Source organism: Pan troglodytes, chromosome 6 (genome assembly GCF_028858775.2).
Source record: "Pan troglodytes isolate AG18354 chromosome 6, NHGRI_mPanTro3-v2.0_pri, whole genome shotgun sequence".
In the NCBI taxonomy this organism is placed as follows: domain Eukaryota; kingdom Metazoa; phylum Chordata; class Mammalia; order Primates; family Hominidae; genus Pan; species Pan troglodytes.
This window is the reverse complement of record NC_072404.2, coordinates 100,490,359-100,512,597: the sequence shown is the minus strand read 5'-3', so window position 1 is coordinate 100,512,597 and position 22,239 is coordinate 100,490,359. Positions and strand designations below refer to the sequence as shown.

Below are 22,239 nucleotides of genomic sequence, written 5' to 3'. Positions count from 1 at the left end.
CTGACTGGATCAGGGCTCAGAGCCTGACCTCAAGGCAGCCTACCGTCAGTCAGCAGTTTCTACAGGGGTGACTGACACAACAGCTTTGCTCTCTACTTCATGATGATGGCTACATCAATCAGAGCCACTCTCTGGGAGGGTTTGAATCTGAGGCAAAAAGAGGTCAGCAATAGACTGCCCCAGAAGTAGAGGGACAAAGAGAAATGATAATAAGAAGAATCCATGAATAAGCAGAAACAAGTCAGCAGAAGCCCTGAAGTGAAGGGAACATGAAAGCTGTGTTAGTTGATGCAAAGACAGAAAAAGTGAGCCGCCATAATGTCACAGCATGGAGGAGAGCAATAGGTGGCTGTTCTTTAGGAGCAGTTTCCAGAGTTGAGATGGCGGTTGAGATGGCAAACAGCTCTAGGTGGCCTACCGAGTAAGAACCACCATTCTACTAACGTTCAGACAGTGCTGCCACAGTCTTATGCACCAGTGCATTGTGTTCTAAAAGCAGGTTTCTAAAAAAATCTTTATCTCATTTAATTAAATTTCATTGAGCATTCTACTCTGTTTACCTAACAGCCTACTTACAGGAAATTACTGCTTAATGACCAAGTAGAGAGTCCGACACATTTTTTTTTCATTACCATGTAATTCCTACATAATGTGGATTTGCAGAAATAAGAGGCTAAAAGGTAAGGAGAGGGTCACCAAAATATGCATGCAGTTAACTTCTTGCAATTGAACCAAATAAAATTCTTTCATGCACTAGACAAACATTTGTAAATTTATTAGGAATGGGGTCTGTGAACCAACTGATTCATTGAAAAGAGATATTCCATAATGAGCACATACTATTTCAGAAAAATTACAAAACATATCTAAAAGAATAGAGACCTTTCTTATCCCTTATATTTAGCTAAAGGAGAAGTAGAGTGACCATGCACTTTCTATGCCAGTTTAGAGTAAGTGGAAAATTAAGCTCACCAGAGGGATGTGTTTGGTATCACTGCATGCAAAAATAAGTCATACTAATGGATGTGGTATTCAATACAGCTTCCAGTCTTTTCCTTGGGGAAAATTTCTATGTATATTTAAGGCTCTCTCAGACTTTAGAAGGGTCTTACCCATCAGTGCTGATAAAATGAGTTAGAAGAATCTATGAAATCTTTACTAATATCTTTAGAAGATAACAAAATGTAAGAAGCACAGTATTTTGATAATCCAGAGGCACCTATCCCATTTTTAACTTAGGTGTTTATGGTTTTCTTCTTATTTAATTTGGTTACAAGACTCTGAAACCAAAATTGCTTTCTGCTGCAAAGCCAAATGCATCTCATTAGATTTTCCACTAAGACCAATTTATGCAAATCTGGCATTATTAACTAAATAATTGAAGTGACCTTGGTATGCAAGGAAAGAAATAATTTGGCATTGAGGTTTGGAAGAAAAATTAGGACTTGAAACATTCTTGTCTACTCAGTCCTCTACCATTTCAAAGACAGAAGTAATATAATGCATTTTCCACATTTACCTCCTTGTAACTCCCCAAAGAGAGGTGGTTAAAATGCCAGCCGGCCCAGTTTTAGTCTCCTTCAGCCCCCCAACCCCCTTGGCCTCCCTCTCCTTCCCAATCTCTCTAGGCATTACAAAGAATTGGGACATTTGAGGAAATTTAAGATGCCAAAGCCTTCTCTAAACAGTCAATGAATTCAACAGCAACAGCAAAATCAAAGTCTAAGAAATTACAGATTTTTCTCTAAGGATACCTTATCTACATAGACATTTTGCTCTATAATGTCTATATGATATTCAGTATTGGTCAGAGAAAGGCCATTCCACAAGATATAATAGGCCAATAAATAGGCTATATTATTTGATCTCGAAGATGGTCCCATTTATTTAAAAACTCCACAAAGGTGAGACATTAAAATAATTTCTTTTTCTGCTGACTGACAGAAAACTCTTAGAATCCATCTTCCCTGTAGCTTTTCTGAGAAACTGAGTTGTTTCCTCAGCATTATGTTGAATCATGCTGAGGCATTTGGATGGGAAGAAAACTACACCAACAATAATATTAAAGCTTTATTGGGCCAGGCGCGGTGACTCACGCCTGTAATCCTAGCACTTTGGGAGGCCAAGGTGGGTGGATCAACTGAGGTCAGGAGTTTGAGACCAGCCTGGCCAACATGGCAAAACCCCGTCTCTACTAAAAATACAAAAACTAGCCAGGCGTGGTGGTATGCGCCTGTAATCCCAGCTACTTGGGAGGCTGAGGCAGGAGAATTGCTTGAACCCAGGCGGGGGCAGAGGTTGCAGAGAGCCAAGATTATGCCACTTCACTCTAGCCTGGGCAAAAGAGTGAAACTCCGTCTCAAAAAAAAAAAAAAAAAAAAAAAAAAAAAAGCTTTACAAGTTGATGTGAAAAAGGCAAACCTCATAGAAAAAATATTTGTATTGCTATCAAATAATTCTAGAGGAAAAGCTTCTACTGTGTTATAACCTGACATCTAGTTTAAAAAATATATGTGAAGAAAATACATTTTTACATTTTTGTAAAGGCTTTTATATACTGATGACTGTAGTTCTGAGCACCTTTTAAAAAAATCTCTTTTCAATTAGCAACCTTTGAGACTTTCTGAGCAACGCTTCTGTCCTGTGAGCTTGATTTGATTTCCCAAAGAGGAGCTGAGCTGAAACACGTTCTAGCAGCTTTGACTGGCTGGGCTCAGGTCAGGGGATCTCAAAAGAGCCAAGAAGAGGAACACAGCCTTGCAATTGAAATTCAGGCTTGCTTGGTGCATGTGTGTATGAGGCAGCAGCACAAATAAAGTCCACTTTTTGTTTTGTTCCACTGAATTGGTGAAGGGATTTATAAAGCCAGGGCCCTCATTATGATAATGCAGGTTAAATACTTTAAAAAAGCATATGCTGTAACCCTCATGAATTAAAACCATTCTCAATACCAGGAGGTAGCTTGTCAAAAACCTAGCCCCACTCTTTGTCTGACCAATTGAAATTCAGAGTGGGAGTACAAATGCAACTGAGAGTTGTGCTTTTTATTCAACAGGGAGAAATAACATGAAGAATGAAGACTCTTACCTATGGAGTGGCAAGTTTAACAGTAACATCTTCTGACTGTCATTTATACATCATACTTTATCTGGAGATCTTTTATCTCCAAATCATTCATAACTTTCCACCATGCCCCTGATAGGCCAAAATTGACCCCTATGTTGAGGGTATTCAAAAGCTAAGTCCAGAAGTAGCTCAAGATACTGGCAGATTACCCACAAGACAATGTGTACAGTTTAAAATTTGCTCTCTTTACCATGCTATCAATTTAGCCTGTTAACATATTTCAAACTAAGAGAGGGAGGAAGGAAGAGGAACTACTGCAATGCTGCATATATCCTTTGAGTTACTTGAACACTTTTTATTTTATTTATTTACTTTTTGAGACAGGGTCTGGCTCTGTCACTCAGGCTGGAGTGCAGTGGTGCAATCTCAGCTCACTGCAACCTCAGCCTCCCAGGCTCAAGCCATCCTCCCACCTCAGCCTCCCAAGTAGCTGGGACTATAGGCACATGCCACCACCACGCCCAGGTAATTTTTGTATTTTTTGTAGAGATAGGCTTTCACCATGTTGTCCAGGCTGTTCTCGAACTCCTGAGCTCAAGCAATCTGCCTGCCTCAGCCTCCCAAAGTGCTGGGATTACAGATATGTGCCACCATGTCTGGCCTGAACACTTAATTACTGAATATCAGAACAAAGACACACTTTTCTCTACAAATCAGCACATAAAAAGCCTTCTCCACAGTAACATTTGTTCTCTATTTGTTTCAGAGACTTGTGTTACATTAAGAATGTATATGTATATATATATATGTATGTACGTGTGTATGTATATATATATATATATATATATATATATACACTAAAATTTTTCCAAAAATACTAGGCATTTCCATCTGGCAATCAAGAAAGATGGCCTTTTCAGAAGTTGCCATCCCAGGCTGGTCACTACGTAGCACACGTGATGTGATGATTGGGCCAGGCTGACATGGCTAGAGGTTGCCAAGTTTAGATTATGCTTCCTATCTGCAGAATAGTAGAGGACAAAGAATTTGATAGTGAAAGAGAAAAGCTTCATCATGATAAGGTCCGTACCAGGAGCCAGACAGGAATCAGAAATAGGTGAAGTGGCCCAGATGGGAGCTAAACTAAACTGGGGAGTCTACATCCCCTCCAAAGGAGGCAGCAATGATTCAGTTACATGCAAAAAAATATCCTTCTGGTAGGAATGTGAAGGCAATATTGCTAGAGTTGCTTATTTTTCAAGGAAAACCAGAAATCTAGATTTTGTGTATAATCTCCCCATTTTAAAATGAGAACAACTAATTAGAAAAATTGCATGGGCAAAACAAAGTAGGTCTGTGGCTTAGATACAGCCCAAAGTGAACCTTTTTCTAATCTCCATGAGGAATGTGAGTAGTTAAGATGACTTGCTTATAACTAAAATGGTTTGCCTATGACTACATAAATAAAAGCATAAGTATAATTTTAGTTAGAATCTAGTAGGTGCCTGAAAATATGGAAATAACTGAGTGCATTCTATCTCAATAGAAGGTCTGATGAATGCCATAATGCACACAAGAGACTCATAGGATAGTTGGTGAAAAAACGAGTCTGAAATATTTCACTTAAAGAATCCGTTCAATATCCATTAAATATTACTTTCCAGGTAAAGCAGGTCATCTTACCTGTGTGCTCTTGAGAATGTGCTGCTTGTCAGTGCTTGCTGTTTGATAGACTTTTGTCATAACTATTGTTTTTCCCAAAGGCCCGCATGCTTTCTCCAGCTTCTGGTTGCAATCTCACATTTGGGACAGTAAAAATAGAAGACACTGTGGACAGAATATGAAGTTTTCATTTATATAGTTATAGATATTTATAATCATGTTTTTTTTTTAAATGGAGACTGAGATGCAAGTTTGGATGCCCAGCACACTGAACATCATGGTATGTTTTGATCTTTGAAATGCCAGGTGGTCACAGGCACACACACATTTGCAAACATATGATAGGATGGTCTGTCTTTCCCTCAGAACCACAGCTCAGACTATCTCCCACATTTCTCTGATCTAGAACAATGAACTTAGATTGGGAAACAACATATTTTGCCCTTCCTTTGTGCCATTCTCTCATTCATTGGAAAAATATTTATTGAGCCTCACACTGTTCTGGGAATTTCAGAATCCTGTACTAAATAAATCAGAATGAAAGGAAATCCCTGTTGTTATAGAGTCCAGTTGGGGGAGACAGGCAATAAGCAACCAAACAGATATAATATATTAAATAGTGGTAAATGTTATGAAGAAAAATAAAGCAGAGAAGAGAAACTGGAAGTTTTAGGGTGGAAGGAGGTCAGTGAAGTCTCTCCTGAGAAGGGACATTGGTGGAGAGAATCAAATGAGGTAAGAGGGCAAACCATGCGTATGTCTAGAGGGAGAGCAAGCACAAAATGTAAGAAGAGGAAACAGTGAGAGCTGACTTTAAGGAGGCAAGAAGAGAAGCAGGCAAACCAGGTAGGAGGCAACTGTAAAAATGTGGGTGAAAGATGGTGAGTGACTGAGGGCAGGGTGATAGCAGTGAAGTGAGGAGTGGCGTGCGTGATCCTGGATATACTGTGAAGGTAGCAACAACACGGTCTGTGGAAGAACTGAATGTGGAGTAGAACCAAAAAAAGATGAGTTAGGGATACCTTCCATCAGCTGGAAGAATGATGCTGCTATTTATTGACAACGGTAAGACTAGAGAAGGCGCAAGTTTGAGGGGAAAGATGAGTTCAGTTTTGGTAAGATTAAGTGTGAGAGGCCAACTAGATGGTCAAATGGAAATGTTGAGTGTCAGTTGGATATGCAATTCAAGTCAGGGAAGACAGGACTGGAGATGGATATTTGAAAACTGTCAGTGTATAGATGATATTTAAATCATGAGATGGGATGAGATCATCTAGGCTCCAGGGAGTCCATGCAGATAGACAGATCTGAGGATTCAGCCCCAGGACACTCTAATGTGAAAGGTCTGGCAGATGAGGAGAAATCAGCAAAGGAGTGTGAACAGGAGACTTTAGTTTTCTAAACTAAAGGAAAGCAATGAGAGAATACTATCCTGGAAACCAAGTGAAAGAAGTTAAATTAGTAGGAGGAGACAGTTGTCAATTGTGTTGAATCTTCGATAGGCTGGGAAAAGACCAATGGATAGAGACTTTGAAAGCCAGGCATTGTGGACACAAAAGCCTGGTTGTAAAGGATTCAAAACAGCATGAAAGTCTACGAACTGAGGGTAGCAAATCTTACATCTGAAATGGGTGCACCTGTTTTATTTTTAAAAAGACAGCATAGAGCTACATTAAGAGCATTATGCTGTTCTAGGATGATATACAGAACATATACAGGAATATGTGGGAAAATCGACAAACTCTAGAGCTAGAAAGGTCCCTGGAGACTACTGTGTCCACCTCACTTGCTCCTTAAGTGAGAAATGGGAAGCTCAGAGAGACCAAGGCACTTGTCCAAAGTTCCCTGGCTAGTTAACAGTGGAGCTGAAGCTGCAATCCAGGTGGTCTGATTCCCAGTTCAGTGCTCTTCACACTGTACCGATTTGTTGGCCTTCTTTCACTGAATTTGAGTTTTGTGAATTAGCAAATGAGTGTAATAAAATCAAGGACTCTGTGCTATGAAGTGTATTTTGTTCATTTACTTTGACAAGGGTAGTTCAGCTTCAATTATTTATGTAACTTGATAGTATATGCAGGAGAATGCCCTGTGGTGTATTTGGGAAAAGTAATGAATTTCTTCTAAATCAGCCCTCCATTTACTTCCCTGCAATTAAATCTTTGAGAAGAAGTGGGACAAAGCTGTTAGGGTTTCAGGACAGAGGGAGAATGACAGGGTTAGCCACCAGAATTAGCCAGCTTTAACAGCCAGATCCCCAGATAACTGTACCATTATTCTTGCTTTCTGCTTTTATAATTCCTGCTTCAGTGCCACACTAATACATTACCTCTAAATTTTGGTACCATGTAACCTGATGAGGTTTTAAGGAATAGTATACTAAAGAAAGATATTACATTACTATGTATTCTTCCAAAGCAAGTGTCTGACATAAGCCCGTAATTTCACTTTTGTACGAATCTATGAAATGACTGCAGGGCTCTGTGTTACTCAGGCTCCAACCACACTTGATGCCCTTCTCATGGGGTCTGACATATTACACTAGGCCAAGAAGGCTCAAATCTACTTGTAACTTATTTTTGTTCCCATCTTCTCCTTTTAACCTGACTTTGCTTCCTGCTTGCATAAGTGTTTTCCTCTTGTGGAAATTCTTTAGAAAGTGCTATGAGCCATCTTTAAGAATGAGAGTGCTATGGATTGAATTGTGTCCGTCCTCAAATTCATCTGTTGAAGCCCTAACCCCTAATGTGATGGCATTTGGAGATGGGGCCTTAGGAGGGTAATTAGGGTTAGATGAACTCATAAGGGAGGGGCCCTCACGATGAGATTAATGGCTTTGTGAGAAGAGGAAGAGATTGCTTTCTCCACCCTTTGAAGACACAGCAAGGTGCCCTTCACAAACTGAGAAGAAAGACCTTACCAGGAACCGAATCTGCTGGCACCTTTATCTTGGACCTCCCATCCCCAAGAGAAATAAATGTCTGCTGTTTAAGCCACCCAATCTAAGGTATTTTGTTATTGCAGTGTGACCAAACTAAGACAGCGAGGTTCCTAAACTACAGCTTGGTTGCTAAGACAATCCATTTATTGGTTCTGTAACACTTCTTTCCAGGTGGATCTCCTTCCAAATCTCCTTAAAAAAGAAACACGTAAGGGTATTACAGGTGCTGCTGCTACTGCTGCCACCGCCACTGCTGCCTTTGCCAGATGGTGAACTTTTACAAGACTCTATGCTAATATGAAATTTAATTATAAAAATTTAAAAAACTTCTAAATATAGTCTGCAGAATACTAACCTAGACAATAAGTCACCCAAACCAGTCATTTCACTTAAAGAAACCAATTCCCAAAGTCTCCAAAGTCTGGGAATTCTTTGTTTTGTAAACATGTTTACAAGTACAGCCACGTTGTTCTAAATGGAAATGACTATCGTATTTAATACTGGGATTGTCCTTTCTTGCAACTGGATTTATGCCTCATAATGATTATCTTCTAGACACAGAAATAGCATTTCTGTAACTCAAAATTGTTACCGGAGGCATTTAGTAGAATCTTGGTTTAAAAATATAATGATTTTTCATCTTTATTCTCCCCCCTTCAAAAGGTTTCACTGCTCCTGATGTTTAACGTTATGCAAAGACGTGTTTCTGCCAATGAATATCGCCTTACGGTTATGCTTCTGCAAATAGCCTGCTGTGAGCTGATAAAGGGATTAATGCAGCCAAAATTCTTAATCTGTAAAATTACAAATTAAATTCTCATATTAAAAATACCACCCTGAGGTATTTTTTGTGGTTTTAATTCCCCTCTGGTGTTCTGCATACTTTGTGCTTGTTAATGACGGGGACAAGGCTGTCTCCCTTGGCAGTCTGCTGCCGAGTGATAATGTGTAGGCATTTACTCACTGATAGAAACTGGATTTAACCACTGGCTGATAAACTAAGTGGCAAGTGGGTAATAAGTCCATATTAACAGAAAAGTACTACTACAGAATTCAGAATTCATAGACCATCAAAATCCTGGCTTAAACTCAATCTTCAAGTCAGATGGGATTGAGATGTCACCAAGGAGGAGTGATACCAAGTTACAAGTTACACTAAATGGGAAAACAAACCATATGTTTGAGTGTGATGAGCCGTAAACTAGTGAGCCTATTTACAGCATTTTTGTTTTCAGTATAGAAAAATTATTTTCCCATAGGGATTTAATTTTTAATTTAAAAAAAATTGAGGATAGCTGTTGTAATAGTCAGTGAGTAGACTTTAGAAAGGGCAGAGTGTTGAGTAAATATGGGCTGGAAATACGTGAAATGTTAAGGAGGATTTGCTAAGCATTAAGGGGAGTAGTAGATTAATATATCTATAGTGACTTTAGGGTTAAAAAAAAGTAATGAGAAATAAATGTGGGATATCAAAAAAAGATTTAGGATAGAAATACCCAAGAGGAGTTGTACTTAGAACTTAGTTCCAAAATAAAGGGTTATTGCCATCAAGGAGAATCCAATATTACGATGGATGAAAGAAGTCTAAAATCCAAGATAATGAAGAAATAATCATATGTCTACTGTAAGTGATGTATACCAAGGATTAATAAACACATTATAAATATTAATGTATATATGCAGTATGTTCATTTTTAAGGCAATCAGAAAAGAGTATAGAAGAAATATCTCTAATTGTTCTTTGGAAAGAACATATCACCATTGAACAAAAATATTCTGACGGCAATAGTTTTTACAAAATTTCACAAGAATTCTGTTTCACACTTTGGAAGAAATCTGAGATCCTCCCAGCCATAAATCCTCCCCCAAATATTTAAAATGTAATTTTAAAAGGCTGTATAAGTATGTAGACTTTTATAAAAACAAAACAAAACCCACCCAGGAATGTGTTTTAAAAGATTCAGAGAAGAGCTGTCTGTACAAATACCAAGAGCATTTGCAGTTAAAATGAATTACATGTCTTCAGTCTGTACATGTCAATTCAGTGCATTAGCCAATTGCCAACTCTGCTCCTCAGCTCGCTGCATAGCAGCCCTTTTTAAGGTTATTGTTACAACCAAGATGGTCTCTGAGAATCAAACAGAAATGAATCATCGGCTCCTCTGTGTACTGCAGCCGGTTAAAAAGTACTGTATGCATAAAGCACTAAATATGTAAATCATATTTTCCTTTTCCTTTATGACTGTTCAGATCATTTTTTTGGACACACACATAATCAAATACAAAGATGCACAGCTGCAGACTGCAGAGCAGAGATAGCAAAAAAGGAATCCATTTTCTTCCTGTGTCTGGTAAGCTAGCAAATGAATGGCAGGATTCCACTAAATATATATACACATGGCCCCCCTTCCCCTGTTCTCTCTCTCTCTACACACACACACACACACACACACACACACACACACACACACACCAGTAATGCACATACAAACATACATTATCTTATGTTTGTGGACACACAAATATGTGAATCTCTGCATACACGTTACATACAGATGCCAAAATAAAATGATGTGTCTGCTTGGACTGGATGTTGTGGATTTGTCATACTCACTGTCGGTGAGTTCCCATAGCCGTGGGGGCAGGTCACTAAAATACTCATGGCTCAAGGCAGCCTGTGCCGACAGTCTGTTCTTTGGGGAACATTGTAGGAGCTTGGAGGCCAGGTCCTCTGCATGGTTCACATAGCTGAGCCTAAAAACATGAGCAAAAAAGAGAGGTCAGACCAAACAAGAAAATCCACTAAATAAGACATAAAGCTTACCTAATTTTTCTGGATTTCAATTTATTCCTGGCTAGAAAAACAAATTACCTGCTGAAATAAACAGAAGCAAAATGCATGTTGGTTCTCAGAGTATTTGTTACTTCAAACTTACTTTTACTCTAGGTATAACAGTATAATTGATTTAAAATATTTCTACTATAGGCAAAGGATTGATACTTTCAGAAAAGATAAAACTAGGTCCAGAGGTAGAAAATTTCTGAAGACAACGTATCAAATAATTATTAGAATTTGTTAATAGAATCTATGTACTACACCCACATCTCGATAGATTTATAGAAAATTAATAACAAATACTAAAGAATTAAAATAAAACTGCTATTAAATTCTCCAGTTACTAAAGTTTCTTTTCCTCTAAGAATTTATATTTTCTTGCATTGAATATGAATTAACATTACCGAAACAGTGCCCTGTCAAATATCAACTATCATAATATTAATAAACAGGTTAGCAAAGGGGATGTGCTTAGATGATACGGGGCTGAATCAATTCAAGATGACCTTTAAAACAACAGTAGATAGAAAATATGTGTCTCAAGATTACAGAAAAAGGCATAATAATAAAGTCTTTCATGTGGTATAAGCTTTCAAATGGGTAGCAGCACTTCTCAGTCCAGCTCAGCCTTGCTTTTCATGGAACCTCTATTTCTCTACTCAGAGCAATCAAGCCTGGATAATTAATATAATAATGATAATAAAAGTATTCCTAATAATGGCTACCATTTCTGGATAGTTGAACATGCGTCAGGCACTTTCCTAGGCACTTTTAACACTCATATTTATTATAGTCTGAGAAGGTAACAATTGCTATTTTGTAGTGGTGGAAGCCAAGTAGGAGTCAGAGATGGCAGTGGATCACTTGGGTAGCAGGTTGAGAGGAGATTCCAATCCATCCAGAACTTCTTGACTCTAAAGTGGTTTGCATATGCCATGCTCTCTTTCTCTCACAGGTTATTTTAAAGGCATTTCCCAATGGATTCTCCAGTTTCTGAAACCCGGTTCAATATATACAGTGACTCTCAGAGGCAGCCAGAAGTGGGTGAGGGAGAGCTGCACCTTCCAGTAGGTATTTCTTTAAAAATCCTTGAAGCTACTCAAGACACAATTAGCCAACAAACATATTTCCTCAATGACCAACAATCTCCTCCTTCCCCTCCTCAACCAATTCTTTAGTATTTATTTCAAATTGTTGGGGATGGGGGTATGAAGAGAAGATGAGGTAATGGATTTGGGTAGAGAAAGAAAAAGGGGAAAAGCAAAGAAAAATATTACACAAAGATCCAAACTAAGAGACTTTCTCTCTACATCTTGTTATGTGAAGCCCTCACAAATGGGTTCAATGTGTGGCTGCTGCAACGGCTGTTCACGAAAAAAATGGATCAATGGATTGGTTTTAACTGTCTCTCCCTGGAAGAGAGAAATTTGTCCACAGGGAACGAAAGCATTCTCAAAATTCTTCACAGTTTTTCCCCTTTAAGAGGGCACAGGGCCATTCATATTATTCCTTCCTCTTCCCAAGACTTTATCACTAGTACAACTTTTCATTCATATTTTTAAAAAATCAAACGCAAAGTTTGAGATAGGCTTCATGGTTAAAAGTTATATTGAATGTACAGTTCATAGTTAATTATGGTGAACAGTATGTTCATATCAATTTTATATAGTTTTGATAAAATAGAACAACCAGATTAGGACTAGATCTGAGTTTCAGGCTTAATACTGCTATCATTTTCCTAAATTCAGACAAATAACTATTATTAAAAGAAAAAAGGAATATTATTAATCGCCCAAACTGTATGTTGTTACATTGCATGTAAATACAAGAAGAGAAAGGTGATTGCGATAGTTGGTGCACAAGTACTTAACTCAGAAGTCAAGAGTATAAAACACATGAAATACAAAGCAAGACATACTATTTTTGATCTTGGTTTTCTCATCTATTGAAAAATAGTGATGAACCACATTATGTCTGCAGTCCCTCCAGTTCCAAAAAGCCATGAATCACATCTGAAGCATGGTTTCATTATCTCGAAGAATTATAAACACTTATAGTTGTATCTCTGTTTCTGCAGTAAATTGTTGACTATATTTAAATACAGTATATGCCTCATATAAGGAATTCATCAATATAAGATAGTCCCATTCCCCACTAAATTGACTACACTTTAATATGCCAATAATCATATTTTCATTTGTGATATTTAGTTAATACATATTTGTTATATAAAATTTTAGTTTAGAAATTTCATTTTAAGTCTCTACATGCATTTTCAACATCAGAGCCTTTGTCATCACTAGAACCTCTTTTTTCGGTCTACCTAAGTTGTTAAGACATGATACTTTTGGGAATCCATGTATGATATCTTAATTGGAAGTTTTATCTGAAGTCATACGTGTACATTATCAGATTGTTAGAATGGTGGTGGTGGTTCTCAATCTCCCATTGTGATGGGAGACTTTTTTCAATCTTTCCTTGGAATTCCATCAATTTTTGTTTTATATTATAAGGCTGGGTAATTAAATGCATAGCAGTCTAGCACTATTATCTCTTCTTGGTAAATTCAGTCTTTAATCCTTATGTCATGACACTCTTTATCTTTCATAAAGCTTTCTAGGCTAAAGTTCATTTTATTCTCACATTAATACAATATAATGACCTCAGCTTCTTTTGTTTAGTATTTGCCTGCCATACCTTTTGTTACCTGCTTATTTTTAATGTTTCATACATGTAATATTAGGGTGTCTCTTTCATAAATATTATTCAGCTAAGTTTAATTTTTATCCAATTAAATAATCCTCATCTCTCAAGGAGAAAGTTTAGTCCATTTACATTTTGTGATTATTGATATATTTGGAATTACTGCTACCAGATTAATTTTACATCCTATTTTGTCCTCCTTTACCTTTTTTCTCTTTACCTGTCTTCTTTTGGATTGAGTTTATTTTAGATAGAACTATTTTAGAAGTATAACTTCTAGAAATTATGCATTCTATTTCCATGTAATTGGTAATTCCTCTTAATTTTTTGTCTTCTTTTTTGCATTCATCATCAATTTAGGTGTTTAAGCTTTCACAAGTTTTTGGAAGCTGGTGAACGCTAAATTATTTGTCCCACAAAACTGGAAACACACAGTCCAGACAGTGTAAGTATATGGTTGAATGGACATCAATATACATTACCATTTCACTGATTGTATAATAAAACAATTAAGTATGCAAATATTAAGTTACACAGAGCAACAGGCTTAAAAAATATTACATTTCTGCTCAATTCACTACCAGAAGTTAACTTCTCTTTTTGCAAGAGAGGTTGGGAAGAGATAGACAACAATCACATTTCAAACAATAACAGCTGGTAAACAACTTCCAATAGATATGGGAAAAAATTACAAGATTTTCAAAAATTTTATTATTAACAATTATTTCAGCTACAATCATAAGGCATGTCTACCTTAAAAAATATTTACTGAAGAGCATATGTCCTAAACAACACAAACACATTTTGCTAAAACTACTTAATAGCTCTCCCACTCCTCCTTCAGATCTTCTCTTTTAAGTTGCACCTCAAATGCAGACATTAAATTAACTTTAAGACTTTTTTGGTCTGGAGACAGACATTAAAAATATGTGCTTCTGTGCAATGTGGACTTTGCATGAACTTTTCAACCAGAGGTTTGTGATTTTCAAAATGGAGGTTTTCATAATAGCACGAAATGAGATTTATAAAAAGACATTAAGAAATAATCATTAAACTTGGATGAAAGCCAACAAAATCAACGGGTACACAAATCTGACGTACACTGTTTTAAATGTGGCAGTTATAACATATGGTAGCAGGCAAATAGCCATACAGGCACCACTATTAATGTTTGAAATGACTGAAGGAATAAATCACAGAAGGCGTAGACTGTTCACAGTTCTTAGGTTTTAAATTCTGTAGGACATTAAAAACATACAAGTATTATGCTGGGTATTTTGGCACCCAATATCTCTATATTCCTTATATATTGATAAGATTCAAGAATGTGAATAGACTTCAAGAACACATAACTCAATACTGCATGATTTCAGGAAAGGTCAACTCAAACGAATGGTAAACATGCTTTAAGTGTTGAACAACAAGCTTCTCTTTTTTCTTTTTTGAGACAGAGTCTCACTCTGCTGCCCAGGCTGGAGTGCAGTGGTATGACCTTGGCTCACTGCAACCTCTGTCTCCCAGGTTCAAGCGATTCTCACGCCTCAGCCTGAGAGTGGCTGAGAGTACAGGCATGCGCCACCATGCCTGGCTAATTTTTGTATTTTTAGTAGAGACAGGGTTTCACCATGTTGGCCAGGTTGGTCTTGAACTCCTGACCTCAAGTGATCCGCCCGCTTCAGCCTCCTAAAGTACTGGGATTACAGGCGTGAGCCACTGCGCCTGGACAAACAAGCATCTTTTGCTGAGTGTTCAAACAAGCTGATCATAATCCAAATACAGAGGTTTCAATTCTGTCAAGCTCTTGAGGCCTGGTAAAAATGCTCACCAATACTCCTGCAGAAGCTTCATTAGACTTATCATTCACTAAGCCTACACATTGGCTAATATGTTTGATAAACTGGGTCCTGTCTTAGAAGTTCCATTTCCAAAGCAATTGCATCAGGTAGCCCGGTTTTATTTACTGCAAGAGTTGTTTCTCTGACTGCTGGTGTCTAGGAAGTGCAGCTGCATTGTAGGACAATACTGCTCCAAAGAGAAAAACTGCTTGCTTCTAACATTTCCATTTCACTTTTGTCTTATGAACTTTACTGCATCTTCATATTTCATTCCACTTTAATGCTTGGACAACAAACACTAGAGCTCTCCCAAAACCAGCAACATGATGACAGTAATATTTAATACAACAACTAGCCTCTCCAAGAAACTTCATTTTACAAAACATAACCAGTCATCAACAGGCTTGGATAAATGGCAGTGTACCATTATTCAGAACCTGGATGCCTTCTTTCTCACAAGAGCAGTATTGTAAGTTGCTTCACATATTCTCACTACTGGGTAAGACCATACTTTTAAATTTCCTTTAACATTCATTTAAGGTCATACTGACTAGAATGTCCTGTGTGTGACTTCACATGACCTGACCTATTCATTTGAGTTATGTTAGTTAAAAAGCACTCAATAGGGTTATTTAAAAATGAAAACATTTTTTGAATAAAGCACACAGAAATGATGTAAAAAATAATGTAAAAATAACTGAAGTCTACTTCAATGTACCACACTTTATACTACACTTGAAATCTTCAGTGCTTTGGAGTATGAAGATGGCAGTAACAGGACGTGAAATGAACCTCCTGAAAAGCAAGACCAATTCTTTAATCCAGTAATGAGGCAACAGAAAGGAAGTTCCCCTAGGTTTACCCATCTAGGTCAGAACTCTTGTAAAATGCTTTCCTGATTTTAATTTGATTCTCCTGTGTCCTAGTTAACCCCTCTCATGGAGCTGCTTGGTAGAATGGTAATGACTTTCTATAGTTCACCTGTTTGCACAGAAGTCATGCTGTATGCCTGATAATAATCTCCACTGCCCCTCAGAAACTTTGCAAATGCATGACCAAGAACACTACAGAACTGCCCAACCTGCAGCTAGCAGTGACCTCTCTTGGTGTAGGTTGGCTTAGTATCTTTTACCATCAAAGATATAAAAATAAATTTCCATACTTTACATCTTCACCCTCAGTTCTCCAAGTGGATGGCTCCTTAACTTTTTAATATTTAACTCTATTTAACTTAAAATTTAGAGTTCAATTTTATTTTTACTCTCGTGTACAAAAATATTGGAATACTTTAATTCTAATGACACAGTCTCATCTATCATATTATTGTCTAATATTTTATTTCTATTTTCTATGCTTTTTAAGGACACATATTAGACATTATTATTATTACTGTTATTGTTATTATTTTATTTACCCATGTTTACTAATTTATTTAATCACCTTTCTTCTCATGTTTCAGACATTCCCTCCCAGATTATTTTTTTGTGCCAGAAATACAAATGATAGCAGTTATTTCAATGAGCATCATTTGATGGTAAATTCTGTTTTGTTTTCATACAGGATAATGGGTTGGCTGGGTATATATTTAATAATTCTATATGCAGGCTCAAGGCATTTTCCCTTAACCCTCTGAAGACATTATTCCATAGGCTTCTGTTGTCTCTGCCTCTTTGTGCTCTTCTCTTCCTCTTCAGAGTTCTGCAATTGCAATGTTAGGTCTTCTTTTTATTTAACCTGCTTGGTACCCACTGTGTTTCCTGAATTTGAGGTTTCATGTTCTTCAACAATTCAAGAAAAAATCCCAGCCATTACCCCTCAAATATTATCTTTCCCCAATTCTATCTCTTCTCTCATTTTGTAATTTGGATGCAATGCGATCTCATTAAATTGTCCATGTCTTTACTCTTTCATGTTTTCCATCTGTTTGTCCCTCTGTTTTCCATTCTGGGCAATTACTTCAGAGCCATCGCTCAGTTCAATGAATTATTTAATCAATTGCATCTAATATGCTATTTTCCCTGTTCATTTTGATTTTATAAGGTCTTTTCAATTCTTTGACAAATTTGCCTATTCAGTTTTGATAGTCTCTTAGGTTTTTTATATGATCTTATTTCTTTACTACAACATTTTAAATATAGTTGTATGTCTGATAACTCCCAATACCTAAAATGCTGGGTGATAGGAGAGTTCAATTTTGTTGCTTTTGCTACTGATCCTCACTTGCAATAACTTTTTCCTCATATGCTTTATAATTTTTGGATTGTGAGCCCATGGTTGTCTAATGTTAATCTATGGGAAACCTGAGAGGCCTGGATTGAGAATGTGTTTCTCCATAAGGATTTTCTTTTGCTTCTGTCAAAAGGCCTGAGGCTCTCCCAATACATGGGTACTCCAAGTTCTTGCTGTTGGTTTCCAAGAGCATGCAAACTGTGTAAATTTAAGCCTGAATACGTAGAAATTCTCATATCAGACTTTTACATCCCCATCCATAGTGAAGGCTGGCACCAACAATTGTTCTTGTGGTCTTTCTTTGTTGGAAGCAGTTATTTCTGAGTCCATTACTGGGGCTGAATTACATTACTGAAGCCCATTAATGTGCTTTGAGGGTCCCCACTCTGTGTGGAGAATCTCAATTCCTATTCCCTACCTTCTTCAGGCCAAAGGCCTTGTTTCCTGATCCCCAAGTGGTTTCATGTTTCTATTTTAGAGAACAACTTCAGGGCAGCTGCAACTTTAGCATTTGATTATTCTTCTGGTTTCCTGTCTTTCTTCATTCTTGGCCTTTCTGGAGATTTTACTTATTTTCTTCTTGGTTCAGCTGTGCATCTGAAATCACGTGCTTGGTGTACTGTATCCAGCATTTTAGGTGACTTTTAGTACTAGGAGTAGTAGAAGAGATTTTTTTTTCCCTATAGGCATATATTTATAATCCCTGTAATCTAATTAGTTACTATAAAATCATCTATGCTTATAATTTTTAAGTCTTTCTCCCTGGAATAATCACAAAATAATCACCCACACTTATAATTTTTAGGTCTTTCTCCCTGGTATTCTTTCATTGCCCCATCTCTCTCTTTTAAAACTAACTCTGTTAGGTCACCTCTGTTTAGTCTCAGAAACTAATTATCTGAAGTTGATTCAGGCTGACATTTTTTCACCACACAATGTCTAGATGAATCTCAAATGCATTATCCAAAGTGAAGAGGCAAGAGGCCTCTTATAGATATATAATTCCATTTATACAACATTCTGGAAAAGCCAAAATTATATAAACAGAAAACTGATCAGTGTTTGACATAGGCTGGAGGGAGGGTGAGAGAGGTTAGCAAAAGGGAACTGGACAATCTTTTTGGACGGTTCTACATTTTGATCAAGAAGGATGAACATTGGGCCATGTGAGAGGGCCAGGTCAGGGGGACTATAATAAAAATTCAGAAGATGGAGCCATTTAGAGAGATGGAAGACTGCAGATTTTTCACAAAGAACATTCAGGCATTAAGGATGGAAAGCTGCCCTCCTGCGAGTGGCTGAAATTAGAACTTCCTTGTCTTGAGGGGATTCCCAATTACGCCTCAAGGGATGCTCCGGCCTACCCAGAGATGCTGCTGCCAATGGTGAGGCCCTCCTATAGATTTCAGTGTTCTATCGCAGGTCACTGAGTGAGAATCTGCCTCAGGCTGATGGAACTGGGCCCATCAGGTTGGTGGGGGTGCACTCAATGAGCCTCTATGTTCACAAGGGGTCAGAAAAACCTGGAAGGGTATGTGGGACAAGAGACTGTTATGTTCATTCTACATTCATTTTGTAAAAAGATGTTTGTTGTTCATGTAAACTCTTTTAAAAAAAAAACTAAGGAATTTTAAAATTACAAACCTGGATGACAAGACATAAACAATCCCTACTGAATTCAGAGTATGTGTGGTATGAGAATCTTATATTGCGAATAACTATGAAACAAGTGCTTTTAATACAGTTGAAAATAACAGTATGCTGCTCTTCTAATTATAAAGAATTTTCTGCATTTTTCTAGTCCTTATCCATGCAATACACACACACTCTCTCTCTCTCTTTCTCTCTCTCTCGGTCTCCTTGCAGTTTTTTAAAAAAATGTATGAAAGAAGGTAACATGAATAGTGAAAAACAGTCTTAGACCATGAATACAGAGCAGGATATTCTCCTTATTCCCTGTACAGGTTAGTTTTTATACCTCAGAAATGAGGAAGATGGAATAGATTGTCTTTAAGAGTTGTCCTAGCTCTAATGCTACATATCCTCCAATCTGGGAAGAACCAGATTGTGAACTAGAGGCAGGGAGAGTTAGCACAGCTGTACTGGCCTGCCAGGGCTGACCTACCAGAATTTCCTGCTCTGCCACCAATGAAAGGAACAAACAGTGCCTCTCACTTCTCTCCACTCAACCTTGAAACTAACGCTTCTTCAAAATCTAACCTAAGTTTCTAAGACTTCCTGAAAACAGACAAAGAGCAAAGTAAACCTGGAGTCCTCTGCCAGACTAGAGAGTACCGTCAAAGTTGAAAAGATGGAATGGAAAGTGGAGGACAAAAATGGTGGTGCAAAAAAGAAAAAGAGGAGGTCCACTGGTTGTGGCAAGACGAAGAAGGCTACTTCCTGGAAGACAGCATTTCTTTTTTTTTTTTTTTTTTTTTTTTTGACAGAGTATTGCTCTGCTGCCCAGGCTGGAGTGCAGTGGCATGGTCTCGGCTTGCTGCAGCCTCTGCCTACTGGGTTCCAGCGATTCTCCTGCCTCAGCCTCCTGGGTAGCTGGGATTACAGGTGCACACCACCAAGCCTGGCTAATTCTTACATTTTTAGTAGAGATCAGGTTTCACCATGTTGGCCAGACTGGTCTCGAACCCTGAACTCAGTTGATCCGCCCGCCTCAGCCTCCCAAAGTGCTGGGATTATAGGTGTGAACTATCGCACCCGGCCGGAAGGCAGCATTTCTAATACAATGTGGAGACACAACATCTGCTAAATGACTGAATGTTTGCTTGAGTAATGAGTATATCAATGGTTATATCTATAGAGGTTTCACATTACCTGAGAAATAAAAATTGAAGAAGCAGACAGTCATTTTTGAGCAAAAACATCTTATGTTCAAGTCCTGGTCCTTAAAGAACCTCTTCAAACTATACATCCCCTGGAAGATGTCATTTTCTTTTTTTTTTCTTTTTTTTTCTGATTTGGTTTGGTTTTTGAAGTGGGAAGGAAGTTGATCCTGGCCTTTTTAAGGTTAACTTATAAACTAGGACTGCATGGATGTTTGTTTTGATTTAGGGTTTTTTTTTTTTTACACTATAGTTCTAAAAGACTCCCTCTAAAACTGATGATACACCTGCTTGTATAACAACTAAGGCAAGCTACATTTTGTTCCCAAGGGTGGCTTCTAAATCTCTATAAAACTCTCCACTGGAATTTATTGTTTTAGCTCATGAAAACTGGATATAAAGAGTAAAGGTGTGGTAGGTGTAATTTACATATTAGACCATTCAATGGAGATACAAAATTCCATATAAAAAGCTTAAATGGGAAGAAAAAGTTCTAGAATGTTCCTCACTTACATTTTATATGGTGACGGGATACTATTACACTCACTATGGGCCTATGTCTGAAGCATAATAGTGTGCTTTCTTTTACAGAGTTGGAAGTACAACAACCAACCTGGAGTGAGTGATGCAGAGGGTCTATACTCATACTTTATGTACCGTCACACTCTTCACAGAGCAAAGCCACAGAGCCTGGATCCCTTCATTTGACAGTGCACATCTCTGTGGCAAGGATACCAATGCGGGTGCTGGCCACTGAATTAATCAACATCTGATCTCTTGAAAATGATCTGGATGATTTGTGAAGAAGTCCACCCACCAATAAAAACAAGTCTGTCTGTTTTCCTTAACTACTGAACAGAACTGTCAGATGCAGCAGTCTTCTTGTCTACACATCCAAAGCAAAATGCTCAAATGCTCATGTAACCCCCTCTTATCAAAGCTTTTTGTCTTAGAGGGAGTACTATGGTCATAACACTGCTTTTGTTTTTCAAAAAATGACTTACTTTTAGCAAATAGGCTTAAATTTATTCATTTTGCAAGGAGGGGTCAGAAATTGGTCAAGCAGAACATGAGTGAATCTGACATTGGAATAAACTCTTGGCGAAAATAAAGACTAACAGAACAAAAGATTCAGCCCTGTGCAGTGTACTTCTCAACCCCAGGTGCTGGGCTGTGCAATGAAATGAGAAGCAAGACTCGTAGTTACATTAATAATGAAGACACAGAGTTGTTTAACACTGGGACTTCCTTTCTCACTGTACTCAATGTAAAAAAAAAATGAGATTCCTCCCCTCAAAACAAACTGATAACATTTTTATATTAGTTTCTATAAATAGGCTGTAGTTTTAATACATAAAAATACTCAATACTTATTCACTTATTCTAATGAAATTGTTTAATGCCACAATCTCCCTGGCAGACACTCATTCCCATAATGGTCAGCTCACTTGACAGCCAATGCTATATTAGAATAATGCTATTTGTAGGCAGCTCTACAGTTCACAAAATGCCTTCCCATGTATTATTTTATTTGATCCAGATGATCAAAGGGTCATGCTTACAAAATGGGGAGTATTCAGACTTCTGATACTTACATCTTAGTGTCCATTGCATGCCATGCCAAAGAGTTATTGCTAGCTGTACATTACTCAGTTGGTAAAGGGGTTATTAGATTATTCCTAAAGTTTTCCTTAAGAAAACATTACATTTTTCCATATTTCTCTCTTTTCCTTTAATTTTGAACTATATTGCTATAGAGACTATTCTTTCTATATTCTTGTTAACACCTCCACTGTCCTATGCTAAATAAGGACAATGGGGAGAGTCCAGCCTTAACATGAACAAGATGAATAATCATACGAATCTACACTGCTAGGTCTCCCCATCAGATCTAACCCTTACTCAATACACAGCTGCCCTTGCAGTCAACTCTACCTGATGGAAAAGTACAGAAAGTGTTGAAGAGCCCTCAGCAGGATCTGAAATGAATCAAGTTTTTGAAAACGCTAGCACTGACATTCTAAGGCTATTCTAAACTGCCAAAAGTGGGCCAGAAAAATGAAAATATTAAATTCTTGCTTTGGATTTCAGAGCTTAGCTTGGTAGTAATTCCCCAGCCTTGATTTTATT

At 37.6% G+C, this 22,239-nt stretch overlaps 1 protein-coding gene across 17 annotated transcripts in view; it reads right to left on the bottom strand.

Moving 5' to 3' along the window:
* The window catches only part of CDK14 (cyclin dependent kinase 14), a 640,904-nt gene that overhangs the window by 81,568 nt on the left and 537,097 nt on the right, over positions 1 to 22,239 (bottom strand). For all 17 annotated transcript variants that reach the window (XM_016957727.3, XM_054655946.1, XM_016957722.4 and 14 more), the window contains 2 exons: positions 10,281 to 10,420; positions 4,750 to 4,893 (listed from right to left, as the gene is read on the bottom strand). In XM_016957727.3, the coding sequence (XP_016813216.1) occupies positions 4,778 to 4,893; positions 10,281 to 10,420 (256 nt within the window). In that variant the 3' untranslated portion in view covers positions 4,750 to 4,777. The remainder of the gene's footprint in view (positions 1 to 4,749; positions 4,894 to 10,280; positions 10,421 to 22,239) is intronic.